General features: G+C 36.4%; 1 protein-coding gene across 2 annotated transcripts in view; it reads left to right on the top strand.

Moving 5' to 3' along the window:
- Positions 1 to 20,826, top strand: part of LOC120633669 (lachesin) — a 107,852-nt gene extending 87,026 nt beyond the window's left edge. For both annotated transcript variants that reach the window (XM_039903978.1, XM_039903987.1), the window contains exons 7-9: positions 2,043 to 2,162; positions 19,636 to 19,806; positions 20,376 to 20,826. In XM_039903978.1, the coding sequence (XP_039759912.1) occupies positions 2,043 to 2,162; positions 19,636 to 19,806; positions 20,376 to 20,599 (515 nt within the window). In that variant the 3' untranslated portion in view covers positions 20,600 to 20,826. The remainder of the gene's footprint in view (positions 1 to 2,042; positions 2,163 to 19,635; positions 19,807 to 20,375) is intronic.
- Positions 20,827 to 23,533: the final 2,707 nt, after the last annotated feature.

Raw genomic sequence — 23,533 nt, forward strand, 5'->3', positions numbered from 1 at the left:
TGACAAGTTGACATGGCTTAGAGGTTAAATTACTAATAAATAATTGTTATCCCAAGGTGGTGGTAAATTATAAGGAATCGGAATAACTTACGCTAGGAGGAAAGCACACCATGCTCTATATCTATATATCCATTCCATTACGTATATCTTGGAATATAAAATTGGAAACAAAACCAGATTTATGCAGGAATAATGGTTGATCCTTGACTTGTGATATGAACATTCTGCCATAGCGAAGCGATATAGACTTTGCTAGAAAACTTTGCACCAAATAATTAAAAATAATTATTAAAATTTGGTTCTATTTAAGGTTACATTATCAATTTCTATGCATACATTTTTGGTTATAATCAATTCTATCCAAGAATAAAATATGAAGGAAATACACACTTGCAATTTGAAAAAAGAGAGGTTTTTCACTTAAAGTTATATATTTTACGTTTACGGTGCCGCAATCGAAGGCTTCCTAATATTTTTAATTAAAAGTCTTACTTAAATATTATAAACGTTTAGCGTTAAAATTGAGGAAAATTGTGAGTATTACGTTTTATATTTGAACAATCCGGATAATTTGCTCAGAGATCTCATTGTATTACAAAATCCGGCCTAGAAAGCAATTAGTACTTAATTATGACCCCGGTAAAGGCAACGTTTAATGTAAAGTATCGCATGCCAAAGCTAAATAACATTAAATGTCTGTGGTAAAGCGTAGATGCGTCCAACTGTGCGAAATACGAAAGCCTTGAAGCCACGTTTACATTGGCAGCATTTTAGTTACAAGCGTGTAATACCTTAACTCCATTTAGTATAGAGTAGCAAGGATTATAGCAAGTTCGTCATTTGGAGCAAAAACGAAGAAAGTGGACGTGGAATTTTTGACAAAGGCATAATTTTTTAAATTCTTTTAATAAAAACAAGTTTTTTAAATGTCATCATCATTATCCACTCATTATCGGGGGTTACTAGATTTCTATAGGTCGTCTTTCTGATTTGAAAACATTATGTAGAGCTTTCTGCCATGTAGGTTTACTGACAATCTCTTCGTTTACCGTTACATCAAGTGATATTTAATACTCAGATTAAAAACTAAAAAAAGTGTAGAGTACATGAGGCTAACAATTCGCTCACTAACAATATTACTTAATAATGTATTAAACCTATGCTATTCCAATGTAAACGCATCCTCAGAGCGTCTAGCAACGTACACAGAGCTGCAAATAAATACAAATGGGAAGTTGTGTAAACAAAAAAAGTGGGGCTTTAACCGCACTATATGCATACGTATTTACTTCGCCGCACTATGTCAATACCGCTCGACACACAATAAACCTTATTATATGCCTTTTAAATATGAAAATTGAGTGGCCAAGCTGAACGTTGAATACGCGTTGTGGTATTTACCACATGTGTATAATATTCGTATATCATTGCAAACCGAGCTACTATGAGCGGTTATTTCATGCACTGTGTATTAAAGTTGTAAAAAATACTTTAGGTTGAATTCGAGTATCTGTTTTAACCAGCTATATAAATTGTATTATTTTATTTAGCATAGCTATGTTTTAGAATTGAAGCTATCCTGAGTAAAGTTCACATTGCTGTGTAATCGACGGCTGAATTCAAGAGAATTATCGTCGAATTCATCTTAGATATTTTTGTCAAATTAATGTTTGATAGGCCAAAGAATTGTTATTTATTGGATTTTTCTCTTCATGTTTTATTTACCATCCAGGAGTTAGGATATTATCGGAAACCTTCGGTCGCAGTGAAAAACAATCGTTACGTTAAAGCCCACAAGCCCACATTAGATCAGCGTGGTGACACTACTCCAAAAACCTCTCCTAAGAGAGATGAGGCCTGTGACCAGCAGTTAGACGTTTATTGGCTGTTGATTATGATGATGACTGTTTGCTGGAGGTATTCATTTATAAAACTGGAATTTCCATGGAATTATTATTTACGCAATAGCTTGAAAAATCAGCCTTCTCTTACTCTTCAGCTCAGACAGCTTACTTCTTCTAATAGTTTTTTTTTGCTTTCAGTTCATCCTTTAGTGCAAGTTCCGAATCAACTGGTGGGGGCGCCGACTGGTACGGATGTCACCTTGCAGTGTCATGTGGAAGCTTCACCCAGGGCCATTAATTATTGGACGAGAGACAATGGTGAGAAAATTTTACTTTTACCAAAACCCACCTTTTAAATAAATTATTACTATTATTAAATCTATGTATTTCTTCACAAGCATAAAAAAAATATGTGTCATGCCCATATTTATGACTTAAAAGCTATCCGATACGGCTACACGATTTAGTACTTTAGACAGAAAAATTACAAATTTAGTCCTAATGCAAATTTGTCCTTATTTATTAGGTTATAGTTTTGATCAAATACTATGCAGGAATTACTGATTATTTTGTACATATTATATTTAAGCAACTCAAAAATTAAAACAAAAGTGGAAATGGAAAACGTAGTTAAAAAAGTGCACTTTATATACAAATACATCAGACACTTATTAAATGTAAAGACACACATATCTCCATTCTGGATCCAGTTAACCTACGGCCGATTGGCGCAGTTGACGGCCGATTGGCGCAGTTTGCAGCGACCCTGCTTTCTGAGTCCAAGGCCGTGGGTTCGATTCCCACGACTGGAAAATGTTTGTGTGATGAGCATGAATGTTCTTCAGTGTCTGGGTATTTATATGTATATTGTAAGTATTTTATTCAGAAAAATATTCATCAGTCATCTCAGTACCCATAACACAAGGTACGCTTACTTTGGGGCTAGATGGCGATGTGTGTATTGTCGTAGTATTTTTATTTATTTTATTTATTTATTTATAGTTAAAAAGTTACGTTAGGGGTCTGCCAATGAAAAGGCATCTTGGGGAGGGTTATGAACATCAGGCTGCATTATCATTTATTAACCACCAGATATGATTGCAGTCAATCGCTGGTTTATATTTTGAAAAAAAAAAATAGTATTTTAATACAAACATACAACTGATTTATCACATGTGAGTACCGTTTCAGAGCTCTTAACTACGAGTACTTTTATGTCTGGCACACCCTAAACCTAATATAAAACTCAAAGAATTAATGAGGAACACGTAGAAAATACATTTTACAATCTTTGATTACTCTAAGCATAAAGGCTAGTCAAGTAAAAGTATAACGAGCTAGTCGTAATTTATAAAGCTTATTAAGTCCCAGGCACGAAACTCAAGAACGGAATAAGCAACTAATTTCATTATTCATAAAGCACATTGAAAGCGTTAAAGTAGTCATTAAAGAGGCCGTTATTCATATTTCTACTATCTTTCTTGACAAGCCACAAAGGTTAGTGCCTGCTTACAAATTAGGCTTAGCACGCACGAGGAAAAATACTTGGTCTCTAAAACATTTTTTAATCTTTTATTTAACTTGCAATGTTTGTTTAGGTCAAAGTTTGAAACTGAATTTTAATCAGTTATTCCAACCGATTGAACTAAGATTTTGTACACGCGATTGGTCTGATGACAATACATGATAGCCATGTGATATCATTCTCAATCTAATATAGCGGAAACCCAAAGAGAGCAAACAGCGAATGTCATTAGTTGCTGAAATTTCAAATCTTTATGTTGGCCCTTAGAATCCCAACGTTATAATTTCAGTCCAATCCGTCTTAATGGTAATACTTGCAAAAAGAAAACTCTAAATAATAATAATAATGTTATGTTTGGCGAATGTAGATATCACGCGTTCAAAAATAAAATATAATTCGACAAGCATATATATATTTACCTTTGAAACGTTATTTAGTGACTCAATAACCGGTTCAGAAGGTAGATTCTACCTAGTCTGCCTAGAAGAAACTTTCGGATTCTTGTCGGTAAATTTGGCACAATTGGTTGCTATTTAAAAGATCGTAAAAATCACAGTGAGTACTTGGCTTAGCGTGTTATGGTGATGTTTAAGGAAACATAAAATATGCGCTATTTTCATGTCGGTTTTTCATTTAGTGACGATTTATTTTGACTTTGATTACACGGCGTCAATGTTACGGCTTATTAACGGCGCTGTAATTATACGCCGGGATGACAACGTGAAATATTGCTGAAGCAGGAAAAATTAATAAACGGGAAGCGCATTTTCTAATATTAAATTAATGTTTAAAGACCATAAAAACTCAATAGCTTAAGCGATGAAAGAAATCCGAAATGTTAAAACGAAAGGAAAAGCGTCTCAGATAAGATAAGTTTTATAATTATAAAGGTATTGGGTTTTCAACGATTAATACTATGAATACTCCAAGATAATTTATATTTATTGCCTACAATATTTGATAGTAAGAAAAGCTATCTTATCTTGATTTAAAAACTTTTGTCAGTTGTTATTAAATTGCAGTGCTTTAATAACATCATTTTTTATTTCCAAAATAAAAAGAATATACGAGGTATTTTTTTGTAATCTACCGAGAATTTAAGAAACGAAAGTAAGAAAACTGTATAAAAACACGTGCTAACTAATATAAATAACGCTCTTAACCTAAGAAAACGTAGAGGGGTCGCAAACTTCATTACTTCTCATTATAATGACACCCTAAGGATGAAAGTTGTTTATTTAGTGTCCAGGTGACAGATGTACAAAAGTACTTCTCGCTTGATAAAAGAACATACTGCAAGCGATGTTGATTTTGTAGTACCATTTTGCACCAGACATTTTATAAACACTCTTTATAATTTGTAGTAGGTACCTATAAGGTAAAACGTCTTTTCTGTTTGATAATATAGGGATTCGAAACGTGAATAACACGTTTGTATTTTGTATTTATTTACTTGTAAAATATGTATTCACGTGCCGATAAACATAACGTTGGCTGAAAATAAAAAAAATAAACTCCCTTTATTGAGTTACACAATGTAGGTATACAATGCAAATACAAACCAAAATCCCATAGTATTCAAGTACAATCGCGGATATAATTCCACAGCTTCATGCCCATTGAACAAAGAGATGCGAGCGCTCCGAATTCGAAAGTGAAACAATTTTCAAACACGGCTAATGCAAACAGGGTAACATTCCAGAGGCGCCAATATCCCCGGATAGTGCGTTTTCGAGCGCGCGACAACGCCTGGCCACTAAAGTCGAGTTAGGAATGGATTTAGTGCACCCACGACATGTGTGGGCGAAAAGCAGCTGCCCCTAACCGACAAAACGTACAAAACTTTTTCGCAATGCGGTCCTTAAATTGTTTTTAAACCGATGAGTTTCGGGCAGTTAGCATAAGTACGCGCTAAGATTTTGTTTTATTTTCGTCTGATTACTTTTACGTTTAATGTGTACCTATGGACATTTATTTTTTAAATGCTCGTGTTGAATTTGTTGCCAGATTTAGAAATAGTTTAAGAGAAAATTTAGCTTGTTGAAATAAGTTATTTATTTTACAGTCTGCGGTGTTATATTAATTAAATAATATAAATATATTTAAAAGTAAAAACTCCATTATTGCGACGGCAGAAAAATATAGGTTAACATTTTCATACTGGGTGTTTTTCCCGTTTAGAGATCTCATGTTTATCTCAAAAGTCAACACCATATTGTTATCTTTGAAATTAAAATATAATCCCTCGAATATTCATATCAAATAACCCAACTATTACCAAAAACCATAACCAGACAGATATATAGCAGGGGCAGATTTAGATGCAGTTACAAAGGCAACTGAGCCCGCCATTACGCGGCCGGAGCGACCGCGCAAAAAGCGGACCAAATTCTATTACCGCCCAATATGCAACAAAGACCACTGGCCGCCCGCTTCAAATTGCTTTAGGCTACAGTCGCGATATTTACTCTCACATACCACAATATTCGTACAAATAAAATTCAATTTTTTATCCACTTTTCAATATATTGTGAAACATTTCGACGCGCTGCATGTGTGTTTTCATCTGTTTACTTGGACATGTACATAATTAGCTTACATTTGTTTTAATAAAAAAAACAATATGTGTATTGATTTGAATTTTAACATTCGATTAAATAAGGCCATTACTCTATTTAATCAATTCAGAGCAATTTCAATCAGGTTCCATATTTAAATACCACGATTTAACCAACTAAGCGTTTTTCCTCTGTAGTCGGTTGTCAGTCGTTTGTAAAGCAACGTATTAATAAGTTTAATCTTGTTCCTAAATTTCTATTTTATATATTTACAGTGGTTTAAATAAATACAATTATTTTTAATTGTAATTTAATGATTCTATTAACATGTTTTAGGCAACAAGTTCGATATGAATGATTGTTGTACAGCACGGCTATCATAGGCAGGAGACAATTATATCCCCGGAGAAAGAATAAAAATTAATCTTCTCCCACAGCTTTATCAAATCTCAGAGCACTGGAGCACAAGTCGAAATAATATCTAATAATATATGTGTAATAATAAACGGAGTTAAACTTCTCCTATTCCATGTTCCCAGGCTTTAGGAGGTGGACACGTTAATTATATCTCTTGCTAGGGGATATAATCGGGGGATATAATTTTTATCTCCTGCCTGTGCTAGCCCTGCTGGAAAGCAAGAGTCCCTTTGTTTCAGGGAAAGAACATTTGATTCTTAGACAATTACTTTGAGTCAACTTAAGGGCGTCTTCAACATAAAGTAGATGTATTATATGCATGGTAGACTAGAATAATCACAAATATAGTTGAACTTTAATTAAATTAGGAAAGGTTATACCTGCGTGGAGCAAGGATAAGCGACAAGGCGGCCGCAATAGAGTCCGGTGTCGCGACTGAATGTCGCAGACTCCGACAACTTTGTTCTTTAGCTAAATATTACCTGGCTTTACAAATAACAATAAACTTTTATATAATTTGAAATGTCGCATAACCATTATTTCAATCTTGTTCATATACATACATGATGTATATTTACACCGTTTAAGATAAAATTACTTTTTTGTTATTTCTGAAACACGACTGATTAAATTATAGACATTTCAACTCGTTCTATACGACTAGATTGATGTGAAGATTATGTACCTACCTGTTATATTTGTTTTACAGAAACATTTACTTGGTGTAAGCACTAGTAACTCAAGAACGTTTTGAACATAAATTAAATGAATATATATAGTTGAGAACAGTCGCAAATATAGGTGACACATGGGCAGACGGCTTTAGATCATAAATTGCTACGAGTACAAATTAAATTAGGTAATACACAGGCGTGACGAGCAGGGATAAGCGACAGGGTGGCCGCAACTGACATGGAATGGGAGTGGCCGGTGTCGCAACCGGCCGATTCAGACTCCAGCGACTTTTTGCTCTTATTTAATATCACATCATATTAAGATTTCGGGAATATCAAGTTTTAACGAAGTATTACGAGTATCATTAGGTTTTCAGACATTGCACGTTAACTTCATTATGGACTTAGCGATACAATTTTTAACTTTCAAATTTTATAAGGAAATATTTTGGTCAGCAAAGTATAAGTAATATGTATTACTTATACTTTGCTGACACTTGTTTTGTGTCCAAGTATACTTGATCGAAACTTGTAGAGAAATAACTATACAAAGTAGACGATTATGATAGTCTGTGAAATCACAGCTTTTTAACGTTCCAGAAGGTGCTTGAGTGCTACCTAGATTTTTTTAAATGATGATACAGGCTAAAATGGGTAGCTGCGTGGCAGTTATGAAAAACTAATACCCCTCATTTTTTTATATGTCATCTTACGAGCATCTTAACCACAAGGCTGCACTTATTTGTCGGTAACTAGCGCGCGCCACCCGTAGCCTTCCAACATATAATAAACACACATTGTGACTTTTGTACTTTTGTATCTATTCTTATAGGCTTTGGTAACTATATCTTTCGTCGAAAGACATAGTTACCAAAAGCCTAGATGCCAGATACCCGAGAAGTATCACTCAGTCAGTCAGTGGACCGTTTATCACGAAAATGTACTTTGATCGGCAATATATTTCTAATGCCTTTAACTACAAATTGGAAATCTAGGTATTGAGTCAGGATTACCTACTGCTCGCCATTATTTTTCCAAAATAGCTTTTGCACATAAAACGAATAATACCGCATATTTAGGAGGTGGGCGTGATCACTGTTACGCAGTTTCATACTTTTACAGTGATCATCGTTTCATTCATTAGTGGTTAATAATAATAATAATATATAAATTAATTAACCAAAATTTACAAGTAGACTTAAAACTATTATCTTAAAACTATTATCTTACGAATTTTACCGTACACCACCGTGCCGTCGACAAAAGGCAACATCTAAAGAAATTAATTAACACCCACCTACTCACTACATCAATCAAGATATTTCATATAAATAAAATTCCCTTAATATAATTAGGTAGATACATCGGAAGTTTAAAACTGGTATTAGGTAGGCAGGTAGATACTATAATTATATTTTAATATTAACTAACAATCTTATTTAAACCTATATCCTATAACTTTAATAGTAATGTAGCTATTGCTATTTACAAAAAACCTTAAGTGGATAACAAAGCAAGTAGTTTAAAAATTCGGTAAGTTAATGCCACGAACGTCCATCGAGCAACGCAATACAGGATGTTCAGTTGTCGCATATTTATAGGAATTAACTGTTATTGTACTTTGAAATTGTAATTTGTTGATAGTATTGTTTTAATTTAAATTTTATGTGTTATGGTGTCTTTGAGTGACTTAGGTAGCTGATTAATTAGGTAAGGCACAATGTAGTTTAACCTTCTTTTCCCGTACAAGTTATTATATTTTGGTTAAGATATGTTATTGTTCACAAATAAATAAATAAAAAAAAATTGTGATAGAGTTCGTCTGGGAAAGTATTACCACCATTTCTGCCGCTAAGCAGCGTTGTTGCAATGCTGTGTTCCGGTATGAGGGTACATGAGACTTTAAATCAACGCTTTAGGTTGATATGCACAGAGTGGCACTTTGTAGGACGTGTTGCATTGCATGCCCTGCGAAGTTTTGCTCTGTTTAAAGACGATGGCTTTCCGTTGATCATCAGATAGGCAATCTGGTCAGTCAGTGAATTATATTTCTATGAAACAAATATTATACACGTGTAAAAGTGATGCCAAGTTATTAAAATTAATAAGAGTCGACGGTTTGACTTTTATGCGGCACGTATATTTAGATTATTTATAATCAGTATAATATCTGTAAATCGAGTAAAAGTGATACTTTATGGTAGTAATCTCTTTTTAAATTACCTTGTAGATAGCAAAAACTGAATTTTGAGCTTAGAAAGTTTGAGTTAACGTTGGTCGATTGCTCTAATTGGTCGCGTAGTTTGTAGATAGCTCTCCTACGGGTCATAAGGTCAAGGCACTAAAATTTTTAAGTACGCCAGTGCTCTGAGAGTAAATAAAGCTGAGGGAAAAGATAATTTTTTATCCTTTCCCTGAAGAGATAATTGTCTCCTGCCCATGCTAGCTGTGCAGAGTAAGGAGCTTAGAGTATACAGAGGATCTTAGTACTAATCATTCTGTCCTGTGAGATAAATAGCCGGTGCCCTGTAGATCTAGCATTTTATATGTATTGCCCTGTCCTCACTTGTGTTACAGGTAGGTATACAACACTGTCAACACCTCCTAAACCGTTGGGATATTAAACTTTCAAATCTCTACATGTGCCCCTTGATGATAATATTTACAATATTCTGCACACATCTGTGTTTACAGTTTGTTGTTACCATACATATATTTATATCGCTTTCAAAAGTCAGAAACATGGGCGATGGGATGTCATACAGTTTTGTGCCATAAATTACGAGGAGTGTAAATTAAATTACATAATACACAGGCGTGATGAGCATGGACAAGCGAAATGGATATGGATATATAACTGACATGAGTGTGTACGATGTCGTGATCGCTGTGATGGGTTTTTACTATAGAAGGATTAAATTTTCTGTTAATTTGAGCACTTAAAACTTTACAACTGAAAAGAAATGAGATCTGCGTATATTTTCTAATTTCCCGTGAGTGAGTAAGAAGAGTGTCCGCACCTTCTTCCCTTCTAGAACATTCTCACTATGAGTTTTCATTAATGACTGTAAATTATAAAGCTTCTTTAAATAGCTGAATCGATAAAAGTATTTATTGTGCTAAAAAAATAACTAAATAGTACAACTTAAATATAGTTACCAGTTAAGTGTGTTTGTATTTGCGGGAGACTATTTTCGCAGTAATAGCTTTCACATAACAGGGAAGTATATAGTGTCACGAGCTTGATAAATAATCGTCGTCTTACTCAAACATAAAATTCAAAATTCATTTATGTCAAGTAGGCCTAGTTTATAAGCACTTTTGAAACGTCAAGTCAGTCTGTTTGTAGTGACTCTACCACCGGTTCGGAAGGCAGATTCCACTGAGAAGAGCCGGCAAGAAACTTAGCAGATTGCTATTTTCCGACATCATTTTATATTTTAACAATCTTAAGAATTTTTCTGTTTTGTGAGAGAGCGGAGTGGCCTGCTTACAAGCAGCCTTGTCGTTAAGGAATTCATCAATCGTGTAGTAACTACGATTTGTTAAATGTATTTTAATATATTGTTTAGCTTAGGTAAAGGTAGATCTAATATTCCTTCGGTATCATGTTATAAAAGCATATACCCATTCCCACAAAGGATTTCTGTACTTTTCTTAGACGATATGCAGATATTACTAATTTATGTCCTTTTCTAGTAAGTCGACTGTTTATATTGACTTTTTGTTTATAATTACTTATGTTTTGTTTAATAAAGATTATATTATTATAAATCTATTGCGAGGCTACTGTAAGTATACCTATTTCTTTAAATTTGACACGAAGGGATTCGCGTTAAGTTTATATATCGATCGCACAGCTCTTTTCTATATCAGCAGCATATTTATGAATAGTAGCTGTTATTTTGTTAACGCATAAACAATTGAGCTTTATCACTATATTATCAAACCCCGTTCAGACAATTTAATACTAAGACATAGAACAATCTATACAAACTTTTGCATTAGGTAAATTATATCCGTAAGCTAGCAATCCTAATAATAGCATTGTTAGCTTACGGATAAAAGCAGTGGCGTAGCTATGCGTAGGCCGTAGGCAAAGCGACCGTAGGCGAAGGAAGCACCTTTAAATGATTTAAAACACAGCATTAAGCAGAGCAGATTATCTAAATTAGGTAAGCCTTAAAACTATAAACCTTTTTTGTAGAGGAATCTAGCAAAGCAAGAGCAGAAGAACATTTTAGTATTTTATTTAAATATGTATTTAAGCATTTAATATTCTCCGCACACTATTACGAAGGTTTAAGCAAACTTAAATATTATCTTTATTTTGAAATATTGCTTGAAGAACTTGGAAAATATATATTTGACTAAGGAGTATAATGTTTTCAGGGTATGTGCGTTTGTGAGACACTGGGTGCATTGTATTCAATATACCCGCTGTATTGCGCCATTTTTAAATACGACCATTTAGCAATGTTCGGCAGTTGTGCTTTTAATTTGAATATGGGGGAGTATACAGTTCCGTAGGTAATAAATTGTGAGAAATACGAATTAAATTAGGTAATTCAAAGGCGTGACGAATAGGGACTAGACAGGACGTCCGCAAGTGACATGGATCGGGAGTGTCCGGTTTAGTGACCGGTCGACGAATGCTGGGGTAGGATCTGTATTTATTTGCCACATCTCATTAAATAATTGGGGGGGGGGCGAGTTGGAATCCCAGCATACACCTCTTAATTTTCTCAGTTATGTGCGTTTTTTAATCAATTAAATTACTGGCTTCAACATCGTGAGGAAACCTGCATGCCTGAGAGTTCTACAAAATTCGTGTTCTCAAAGGTGTGTGGAGTCCACCAATCCGCACTGGGTCAGCGTGGTGGACTACGGCCTTAACCCCTTCTCATTGTGGGGGGAGACCCGTGCCCTGTAGGCTAGTAATGGGTTGATATGAAGATGATGAATTAGATTTAACTGAATGTAAAATGGGGTGTAAGGGGGAGGCTAGTACCAGTCAGCCTCCCAAAATGCCAACCTCACCTGCACGTGGTGCACCCTGCCGTCTAACCGACGAGGCTCTGGCGACCGACAAGTGGCGGTATAACTACTTCAAATTGGCTAGACTGAATAAATGGCACAGACCGGTGTCGGGCAGCAGCGACGCCGGTGCGATCAGTCTAGCCCTGCGATGACCAACCCGCCTGCCCAGCGTGGTCATTACCGGGCAAATCTTTGTATGAATGGAGAAAAGAAAGCCACAGCCCCTAGTCCCCGGCAGCCCCGCTATTCCTGGCTCTGGCAGCGGTTATGGTAACGGCGGGGCAAGGGGTGTCAAGAATCTCCGGAAGAGATTCCGCTGCCAAACCCGACGACTGGACCTGGCAACGTATAACGCACGCACGTTGAGGACCGATGAGAAGTTAGTCGAGCTGGAAGAAGCAGTGAGCAAGTTGCGCTGGAGTATCATGGGTTTATCTGAAATCCGTAGAGAGGGGGAGGATACGATAATCCTAAAATCCGGCAACTTGTTCTACTACCGGGAGGGCGAACAACAGTCCCAAGGTGGTGTCGGATTCATCGTCCACAAATCCCTTGTCAACAACATTGTTCGAGTCGAAAGCGTGTCGAGCAGGGTAGCGTACCTTGTACTCAGAATAACCAAACGGTATTCCCTGAAGGTTATACAGGTCTACGCACCCACAACTGCGCACTCCGACGAGGAAGTAGAGGCATTGTATGAGGATATTTCGAAAGCCATACATGCCTCGAAAACCTACTACAGTGTTGTGATGGGGGATTTCAACGCGAGGCTGGGCAAGCGAAGCGGTGCAGAGCTGAGAGTGGGGCAATTTGGATATGGGCAACGGAACGAACGGGGCCAAATGCTGGCCGACTTTATGGAGAAGGAGGGCCTCTTTATGATGAACTCCTTTTTCGAAAAGCGGCCGCACAGGAAATGGACCTGGCTGAGCCCCGATGGTTCGACGAGAAATGAGATCGACTTTATCATGTCGACCAAACGGCATATATTCAATGATGTCTCTGTGATCAACAGGGTGAAAACCGGGAGCGATCACCGTATGGTAAGAGGCACATTGAATATAAATGTAAAGCTGGAAAGGGTCAGACTGGTAAAGTCTACGCTCCGGCCTACTCGTGCTCATATCCAAAACCCCGAGAGCTTTCAACTGGAGCTGCAAAACCGGTTTGATTGCCTGGACTGCGATTCTGTGAACGATCTTAACAACAGGCTTGTGGAAACTGTCCATACGGTTGGGTCCAAGTTCTTTAAGACCCACCGTAAACATAGAACCAAAAAGTTCTCAGCCCATACACTCGGGCTTATGGAGAAGAGACAAGAAATGAGACTACAGTCTTCAAAAGATGCGTCTGAATATCGGCGTATTAATAGACAGATCTCGAAGTTGCAGACGAAAGACTTGCGACACTTTAACACTGAGAAAATTAAAGTCGCCATTGAGCGCAACAAAGGCTCGAAAGTGTTCGCAAGAGATCTGTCTATCGGACAGAGCCTGTTGACTCGCCTGAAGACTGACAATGGTAGTCTCATATCTTCTAAACCAGAGATCCTGAGTGAGGTTGAGAAATTCTATGGACAGTTATACACCTCAACACAAAAGCCTGTTGAAAGTTTGGCTAAAGACCCTAGAGCCAAATTGACCCGACACTTCACTGAAGATATCCCGGACGTCAGCCTTTACGAGATTAGTATGGCTCTCAAACAACTTAAGAACAACAAGGCACCGGGTGATGACGGAATCACAGCAGAACTCCTGAAAGCGGGTGGAAAACCGATACTTAAAGTCCTTCAGCGGTTGTTCAATTCCGTCATTCATCAAGGCACAACGCCAGAGGCATGGCACAGGAGCGTGGTTGTTCTGTTCTTCAAAAAAGGTGATAATACCTTGCTGAAGAACTACAGACCTATCTCGCTGTTGAGCCATGTCTACAAGTTGTTCTCAAGAGTCATTACGAATCGTCTCGCGAATAGGTTCGACGACTTCCAGCCTCCTGAACAAGCCGGTTTCCGAAAGGGCTTCAGTACCATAGACCACATACATACGCTGCGGCAGGTTATACAGAAGACTCAAGAGTATAACCGGCCACTTTGCTTAGCGTTTGTGGACTATGAGAAAGCCTTTGATTCGGTGGAAACCTGGGCTGTGTTAAGGTCACTGCAGAGATGCCGAATTGACTACCGGTACATCGAAGTTTTGAAGTGTTTGTACAAAAACGCCACTATGTCAGTCCGTATACAGGACCAGACTACGAAACCGATCCAACTGCAGCGAGGAGTGCGACAGGGAGATGTTATCTCCCCGAAGCTGTTTACCGCTGCGTTGGAGGACGTTTTTAAGCTTCTGGATTGGAACGGGCTTGGCATCAACATTAACGGCGAGTACATCACTCAACTTCGGTTTGCCGACGATGTAGTCATAATGGCAGAGACTCTGGAAGACCTTAATGCGATGCTCAATGACCTCAGCAGAGTTTCTCAACAGGTGGGCCTTCGTATGAACATGAGCAAGACGAAAATTATGTCTAACGCTCATGTTGCGCTCCACCCAATAATTGTTGGGAACTCTGCACTCGAAATTGTAGACGAGTATATATACCTAGGACACACGATCCAGTTAGGTAGGTCCAATTTCGAGAAAGAGGTAAACCGCCGAATCCAACTCGGATGGGCAGCGTTCGGGAAACTTCGTGACATCTTCTCGTCCAAAATCCCCCAGTGCCTGAAGACTAAAGTCTTCGAACAGTGCGTGTTGCCAGTGATGACTTACGGATCAGAGACATGGTCGCTAACTATGGGCCTCATAAGAAGGCTCAGAGTCACTCAGCGGGCGATGGAGAGAGCTATGTTAGGAGTATCTCTACGTGATCAAATCAGAAATGAGGAGATCCGTAGAAGAACTAGAGTTACCGACATAGCTCAGCGAGTTGCGAAGCTGAAGTGGCAATGGGCGGGGCACATAGCTCGGAGAACCGATGGACGTTGGGGTCTTAAGGTGCTGGAATGGCGACCCCGCACCGGTAAACGCAGCGTAGGTCGGCCCCAAACGAGGTGGACAGATGACATCAGGCGAGTAGCTGGGAGCCGTTGGAGGCAAGCGGCCCAGGACCGTGCATTGTGGAACTCCCTACAAAAGACCTATGTCCAGCAGTGGACGTCAATTGGTTGAGATGATGATGATGATGATGATGATGAATGTAAAATCTAAACTATATACATTACATTGTAGGCAAGCAAGCACTAGGTATAATATTATGGCCCATTTCACCTGATAATTTACTGATTGCGATGATTTGCATGTCCTGTGGTAACATGCCCACTGTAACTACGCTTCACAGAATTGGATTGCTGTACTATTAATACCTATTTTTAAGCTCTTCTAACTAACTACCTTTTTTTAATTGACGGACCTAGCATGGCCATAAAATTTTAAAACCATCGTCTATAAACGAGAAACACGTCCTATCAAATGCCGCTGTATGTCAATCAACCTGAGTGGTAGGTGGTAAGCTTAATGTGCCTGTGATTACACCTTCAACCAGACCAGAACAAAGCAATGCTGCTTGACCACAGAAATAGGCATCGCAGTAGTTCTTAACTGGACAAGCCATTTCACAAAACGCTTACTAGGATTTGGAATAATTTCGCATTTCGAAGGCAAAAGGGAAGCGATTTAACAAATAGTTTGACTATCGACATCTCAAATCATTAATTAACTCATTTGGTGATAAACAAAAGAGGGCGTGTCCATCGCAGACGGCCACCGTCAAGGTGTCAACTGCACCGAGCGCGCCGCAGATTTGTGGTCAATTCAACCGGACTCAAGCTTAGAGCCGCCCGTTTATACGGGTCAACGTTCTGGCAATATTAATGAGGTTTCAATTTAGAATACTGTACGCGTTCTTAATTTACCAACTATAGAACGAGATATTTACCTGTAATAAACGCGGAGTTCACAATAGATGATTGAATTCTTACAGAAATAAGGCAGAGTATTCCAAAAAAGAACGCGCGTTCCGATAACGAGAAGTATTTGTTCTTGAGTAATTCCAACTGGCTACTTATAGTGATATGTTTGTGATACAATATCAATTAACCAGAGGATGAGATTAAATATTCATTCCTGTTTTACCTCGGTATAAGGTTTTGTTCAGGTATTTTCTGAAATTTACGTGGAAAAATATATTAGGGCGTTCCACGGTTTCTTTGGTTATTCAGCCAGCACTGTGATTGATCTGTCGAGATAGCCTAAAAGTGATAATATCCTTTCTTATATTATAAATGCGACGAAATGTTTGTTTGTCCTCCCTCACTCCCTAACCAAGCAATCAATCAGTTTGTATTTTTAGCATAGAGTTCGTTGAAATAACGGAGAGTAAAATATGCTCTTTTTTAAACCAGGAAAACAAACAGTTTCTTCTCGATTTGTAAACAAATCGTAATAAAAGAAGAATGCTGGCAACTACTAATTCATATGCGTTGAACCCATAGACTGCTATAACTCAGTCAGTGTAAGGTTATATTAAACAGAAAAAAATACTCTTCCCACTCTTTCTGCTTACCTTTATCCCACGTTATGCAGGGTCGGCAAATTATGTCTACTTTAAATGGAAGACAAACTAATAATGTTTTTTATTTTTCAACAAACGTGAGGTATTTCAAATTGAATTTATAAATTTTTACATTTCCTAAAACCTTCTCACAATACCTTAATAAAAGTTACAAAGATTCCCGCAAAGGAATTCCTATAATTGCTTAAATATAAAACCAATTAAATATCTTTGTGATACAGTAGCGGTTGGATGGAAATAAAAAATAAAACTCCACCCGCAAAAATAAACGAGACAAGAAGAATGCAAGCAATTTTTAATGTACAACGAGCAGAAAGCTCCGTGACCCCCGCCCGCAGTAATAATGTAGCTAACAACGAAAATCCAACGGAATCGGCGAACCGGCTCTTTACACATTTTAAACGTTCGCCTTCAAAAGATGAAGTAACGAGGTGCTTACGATATTGTGAACGTTCAAAAAGTTATAGTATAGCGGAATTTCTTCTCTATTTTTATCTGCAAGTATATTTAATGGAATTGAATAATCTTAATATACTCCTGTGAACGCTCTGCGGACTGGAAACTATGATACGTCTGTGACAATATTAAAGTAGATCTTTAAAGAGGTTTTTATATAGTATGGATTTACATCAGTTTTTTCGTTCTGAATAAGTAATTTTAGTTTTTAGTTGTCTCATAAGTGGGAAGGTCCTGAAATCGATTCCCGGCGGGTCTGTTAGAATTAACGTTTCATTCGTTCCAGCTACGATTAAACCAATGGATAAAAATATGAATTCGGCAAATTTTAATAAGAACGTTACACGGAATGGTGCTATAACTGTAAACCGTGACTTTCCATCACGTGAAATCGTTATTTTAATAATTTTTTAAGTCTTTTTAATTTAAGTCTTAATTAAATACCAAACAGTGGTTATTCATTAAATAACTTTTAACTGCCTAGAAATGTACAAAAATCTCATTATAATCTCGATCAAAGTGCCTCTATTCAAATCATCATGACAAACAATGTACGTCCACTGATGGACATGGGGTTTTCCAGGGAATTCCAAAATGTGCCTCTTGTGCTCAACGGCGAGTCTCTTTGACTCATTTGTTGTTCTTTGACTCAGTGTTTACTTATGACAACATTGTTTAAGATAAAAGACCGATACGCGCATAGTATCTGGGCTACGCGACGGGTACTGGAATTTAATTTTGCATGTGATGTATCTGATTTCTTATGGTAAAAACTATGGCAGATTTTTACTCAAAAAGTATTAGGTTTTTGGTTTCACAGATAAATCTCAGAGACAGTACATAATGTACCTCTCAAGCATCTGATATATTATTTCGGTTTTCATTTACATGTATTATAAATCAGATGCCCCTGAACGCTCGAAACGTTTTCGTAGATCGCCTTATGCCACATGACGCCCTTCTATACTTAGCGTAGCGTAGCCTAAACGCTAGTTTGTATGCAATAACAAGCAGCGTTAACAATTAAGGAACTGTCATAAACAAATATGTGCAGCCGCTTTAACAAAACGGCTGCTAAAAATATATTTTGCAATTATTTCCAGAAAGATTGAAGGTTTTCTTAAAATTTTATATACAGATATTTAATAAGAATTTTACCCAAATTTTATTAATTATAATATTGACATACATATTGTCTGTCCACTTCGATGAGGTCTACGGACGCAACCCTTGTGTGGTTACTATTTTAGCATCTTGGGACCGGGGTTGCATAGCTCGGAGATCTGATGTGTACTGGACACATCAGATCTCCGAGCGATGCAACCCCGCCCATTGGTACTTCAACTTTGTGAGCTGTAACTCTGATTTTTCTATCGATCTCCTCATAGCTGTTTAAATTTCGAAGAGATATTACGTCAACTGAATGACTCTTAGACTTCTTATGAGGTATTCTATTCTAACAGATATAGTTAGAGGTACCTATGAACACACATGCAACGTAATAGTATTCATGGGAATGTCGAAACAACATATTTCACTGCGATATCGGGCGGACAATGGTCGGAAGCACCCGAATATAAATGATCGGAAAGGCATGTGCCTATCGAATAAAGGCGAAGGTAATAGCGTGAATGCTACATTATTTAGAGAGCCTAATAGCTATATATGTTTATAAGAAAACTAGAATTAACGTATCCGTCCCATCAAGAATGGAACTTCAATTTATTAAATTGCAAAACACGAATTAATTGCTATTTATCATATACTTACTTACAGTCGCTATAAGACTTATGTGAAAGGCATATACTAATTTTGGCATCGACGGTAGAAGAACCGTAGCTTAATTGGAGAAAGCGCTTAGGCCGCGATTGCCAGAGAGGCGCGCAGGTTCAAAACCTGTCGGTTCCCAAAATTTTTATATGCATTTTAAATTTATAAAATTAATCATACACCTCACGTGTTGCTAATAATTTTTTAACCGGAACTTTAGGATCTTACTTACTAGAACGCAATCAGTCTTTACAGGCTCTATGAAATACCATAACATAAAGCCCTCCTTTGATATGGTTATAGGTCGAAGTCCCCTAGGGATCATTGAAAAAATATAACTAATAGCCATACACGATATGTATAGAATTAGTAATCAGCAAATTAGTTGCTTTTCAGTTAGCTAAATAGAAAGCGCCTAAAGCCTCAAATCTGCCTAAACTCAAATAGCTATATCGGAGCTGGAAACAGTGACCGAAAACTCCATTCCATACACATTCGCATGCGTTTATACATTATACATCTGCGGCTCACCTTTCCACCAAGCGATGCATTTATTCAAATATAGATGCTATTTTATATAAAAAAATTGTACATGGTTGTGAGATAAAGACAATAGCTACATTTGTAAACTCAGAACTAAAGCTACGAGGGTTACAAACGGTGGTCTAAGAAGAGAGCCCACAACAAACTTAGCTGGTTGTTATTTTTGTTATCATATTTTATTTACTTTGGGTTTTTAGAATTAAGACAGTATTTTAACAATTGATATTTTTGTCTCACAGGAGAAATGATAATATCCAACGACAAGTACTACATGAGCGAGATCAACAGCTCGGCGTACAGCGTACAAATGCGACTCGTAGTACGCAACATACAGACTGGTGACTTCACCGGATACCGGTGTATCTCCAAAAATTCTATTGGAGACGCCGAAGGAAACATAAGATTGTATGGTGAGTGAGTTAAGAATAAGTATGGCTTGACTATTACCACTATAACTATGATAACTGCCTCATTGGTCCAGTGGTTAGCATGTTTGACTACGGATCACAAGTATTATGTATTTTGTATTCAGGAATTTTAAGCACAAGCCCGGAGCTAGGAAACAGGCGGTGTCAGCTTTATTGCCTCGGAGAACAGCTGTTCGTCCCGATTGTTAACACCTAATTGTGGTAATAGTCGTTAGAGCCCACCGACCCGCATTGGACCAGCGTGTTGGGCCTATGCTCTTAAACCGTCTCTCTTCTAATTTGGCTACGGATGATGATGATGACTATTACACTAGTGGTTGGCCGCGTCAATTTCGGATGAGAAAAATTGTCCCCTGTAAAACCTCTATTAGATACGCTCCGTTGTGGGTGGTTTAAGTAAAAGAACGCTTGCAGAGGAATTTTACAAACTAACTAGAGATACTGTCTGTGGCTTCACATACATAACTCTTGCATAAATGTAAACTTTTTTAAGACCCTAGACCCTATATATGAGGTAGGTACATGTATGATAACAAAGGTTCTTGTAACAGAAATGGAGTTGCCGAACCGGAAAAACCGAGTGGATGACGAGGACTCTGATCTAGAAGAGACCAACGACGTTAGATCTAGTCTCCAAGGCTCATTGCGAGAAGGTGGGCATAGGGCAGAAGATGCCGGCTTCCTTGGCGGTGGGGGACCACCCCTTGCCTCAGCGACCCGTGTAACCCCCTACGCAATCTTTTTAATATCAGCCTTAGTCTACGCCGCGTCCTAAACTTTCCCGTTGAAGCCATATATGCAAGTTCGCGAGAGTGTATTGTACATCACGTATCCGTTGTTCTTCCAAGTTTAAAATATATTTTTCAATTACCAAGACTTATCCCAACACAGTAAAAGTGAAATTGCTGTTATAATAAATTCTTTTTCCATTTACTATCAACATTATTTTATCGGTGTTTATATTTAAGTTTAATTTTTAATGTTAAAAGTGACTTACAATAAAAATGTTACAGTTATTAGTGTAAACTCAGGAATTTATCTCATTCTCAGGATATAGTTTACACAATAATTGGTTCGCAAATGTATAATTAGTTTGTTGTGCCCACTGTGATCTTCTTTTGAAGGTTTCAGACTTCATATCGTACCAAGCCTGAACGCCGTAGAGAAAAAAAAATAAACGAAATCAACCAGGCCATCTTTATTGAAACCAAAGTTATGGTTAATGTTTGTATGTAATAAAAACAGCATAGCTGTTAATATTTTCATTGTAAACACTTAGATATTAATTTTAATAATAATATGTGATGATGACAAAGCTATGATAACAATATTCAGCTTATGTAATTTATGGACTATATTACTACATTGTTACATACTCATATTATACTTTGTAAAAATTTGCCATTATACAAGTACTAATATACCTGTTGTAATGTTATTGTAACGTCTCATTTTAAAATACGTTTTATCAAAATATTTAGTGACTAGCTCAGGCGGCTTACTAATATTGCTTAAAACAATAATTTTTAAATTGTCAATTCATATGATAAAACTTAACGTCCTAAATAATAATTCTAAAACAAAACGTGAATAATATCAAAATAATACTGCTTTAAGTAATACCAGTAAGCACCTAGTTAGTTACTAAAATAATATAGTAGATACCATTATTCAATACAATTCAAATTTAATTCTTTTTTTTTAATTATTATATACAAATAAGTATACATATTGGCCTAGTTTTTAAAAAAGAAATAAAGAAGAAGGTTTTCTTCTTTTTTTTTCTTTTTTAAGAAATTTTAAACTACTTTTTTCTAAAAAGAGGCCCTGCGGCTTAAGCTCAGTGAACCTACCAAGTTTTTTGATGCTTTTGATATCAGTCGTGATCTGCTGAGTGGTGACGATGTTCAACTAGTCAAATTAATTCCGGCTTTAGGAACTGTGGTTAAAGTAAAAGCTATAGCGATAGCCTACTGCAGGTCAAGGCAAAGGCAAAATGGATCGTTAACTCACCATACCACTCCAGTACCAATGTTGGGGGGTTATTTGCAGCTGATAAATGCGTGATGATGAATTTTCATACAAAATTATAAAAAATAGAAAGATTTTATATCTTTCTTCAGGTATATGTTTCTTCGGGATTCGACCAGTTCACTAAAAACTTTAATTAACCAAGAATAGTTTTATGTGTAGAACTGTGTAAAAATATTTTTACAAGATGCGAGACGTATAAACATGGAGCTTCTTAAACAATCATTTTAAAATAACAATGCAACGAAATCATAAAAATGCATTTTGTACATAATGTTTATCATAATCTAGCTTTTCTGAATTTTGTTTTTTTTTTGTAAAATTAATACGTATAAACGTAATAGATACGTAGTTGTATTGGATGGTATTTAAAATACATATAAGTGATGTATATTAAAACATATAGGTAATAATAATAATATAATTGTTAAATATAATATTGTTGAATTTATGAACCGTCATTTGTAATCTACTAATATAAAAAAGAGTACAATGGGCATGTCTGTATATTGACAAAAGCAGCTAGCTATATTAACTGATATAATTATTTTATAATATTACTACGCATTTAACTAGCATATGCCTCCAACAAATGTATTTTTTTGTTATTTTGTTGCACAAGAGGTTTAAACCACTGAATTAATTTTCACTCTTTAACAAGTAATACTCTATAAAGTGTTGAACTTTGTCATTTAATTAATGATGACAATTTAAAGTAAATTTCTCCAAGTCAAAAATAATCATGTTTGTATAACGTTGTTTAATGTGCAAAATTTTGTAGCATATTGTAGCCGACTGTAGAGCTCTTGATATTATTTTTTAATGCAAAACTATAAAGAAATTTTAAACATTGTAGCAACATGTTTTCCAACAATGTTTAACTGTTGCTAGCGAAAGCCAATCCAATTACAAATAATAAATGCTGTGGATATAAGAGAATCGCTTCTAGCTTTTTGAGCATTATTTTGATCAATCTATTGTTGTAATATACAGTACCCCTTTCCAAGTAACAGTTACCAGTTTCAAGACGTTGCTATAACTGTACTTAAATAAAATTAAACAATATAAACTGTAGTTTTGTTTGTATGTATTTTGATCCGAACATAAAGTGTTATCGTTTAGATATTGTAAAAATAATGTCTGCTACCAATGTCTACATGCAGTATTATTAAATATGTATTATAATGCAAACAATTATAAACAATACATTATTATACAGACTTTTGTTTTATTTCGTCACAGTGATCATCATTTTTAAGTTGAAAAATATTTCGAGTTCGAAATTTTATTTAGATTTTAGAAAAATATTTCGAACTCTCTTTATTTTCCTTTCTTTTTATTATTAACATTAGATTAAAAATAACTTTCAGAGTTTACAGGTTTGTTATCTTTTAGTGCACATACAATTACGAAAGTTACGTACCTATATGTTATGTAATACGTAGGAAACCCTCTTAATTGGTACATTTGGGCCGAGAAGAGGGATCTAGATAGGGTGAAACCGCTTGCATTAGCGAAATTACCTACGGCATTATTATTTTCATTGCGACAACCCTAAGAGTCTCGAGATGGCATGCAGGAAAATTCTAAAACTATGAGAACATAGTCTACAAGTTCTTTTAAATATTTGTCTCTTTATAACGACTCGACCACCAGTTCAGAATGCAGCATGTATCGA

Source organism: Pararge aegeria, chromosome 2 (assembly GCF_905163445.1).
Source record: "Pararge aegeria chromosome 2, ilParAegt1.1, whole genome shotgun sequence".
NCBI lineage: Eukaryota > Metazoa > Arthropoda > Insecta > Lepidoptera > Nymphalidae > Pararge > Pararge aegeria.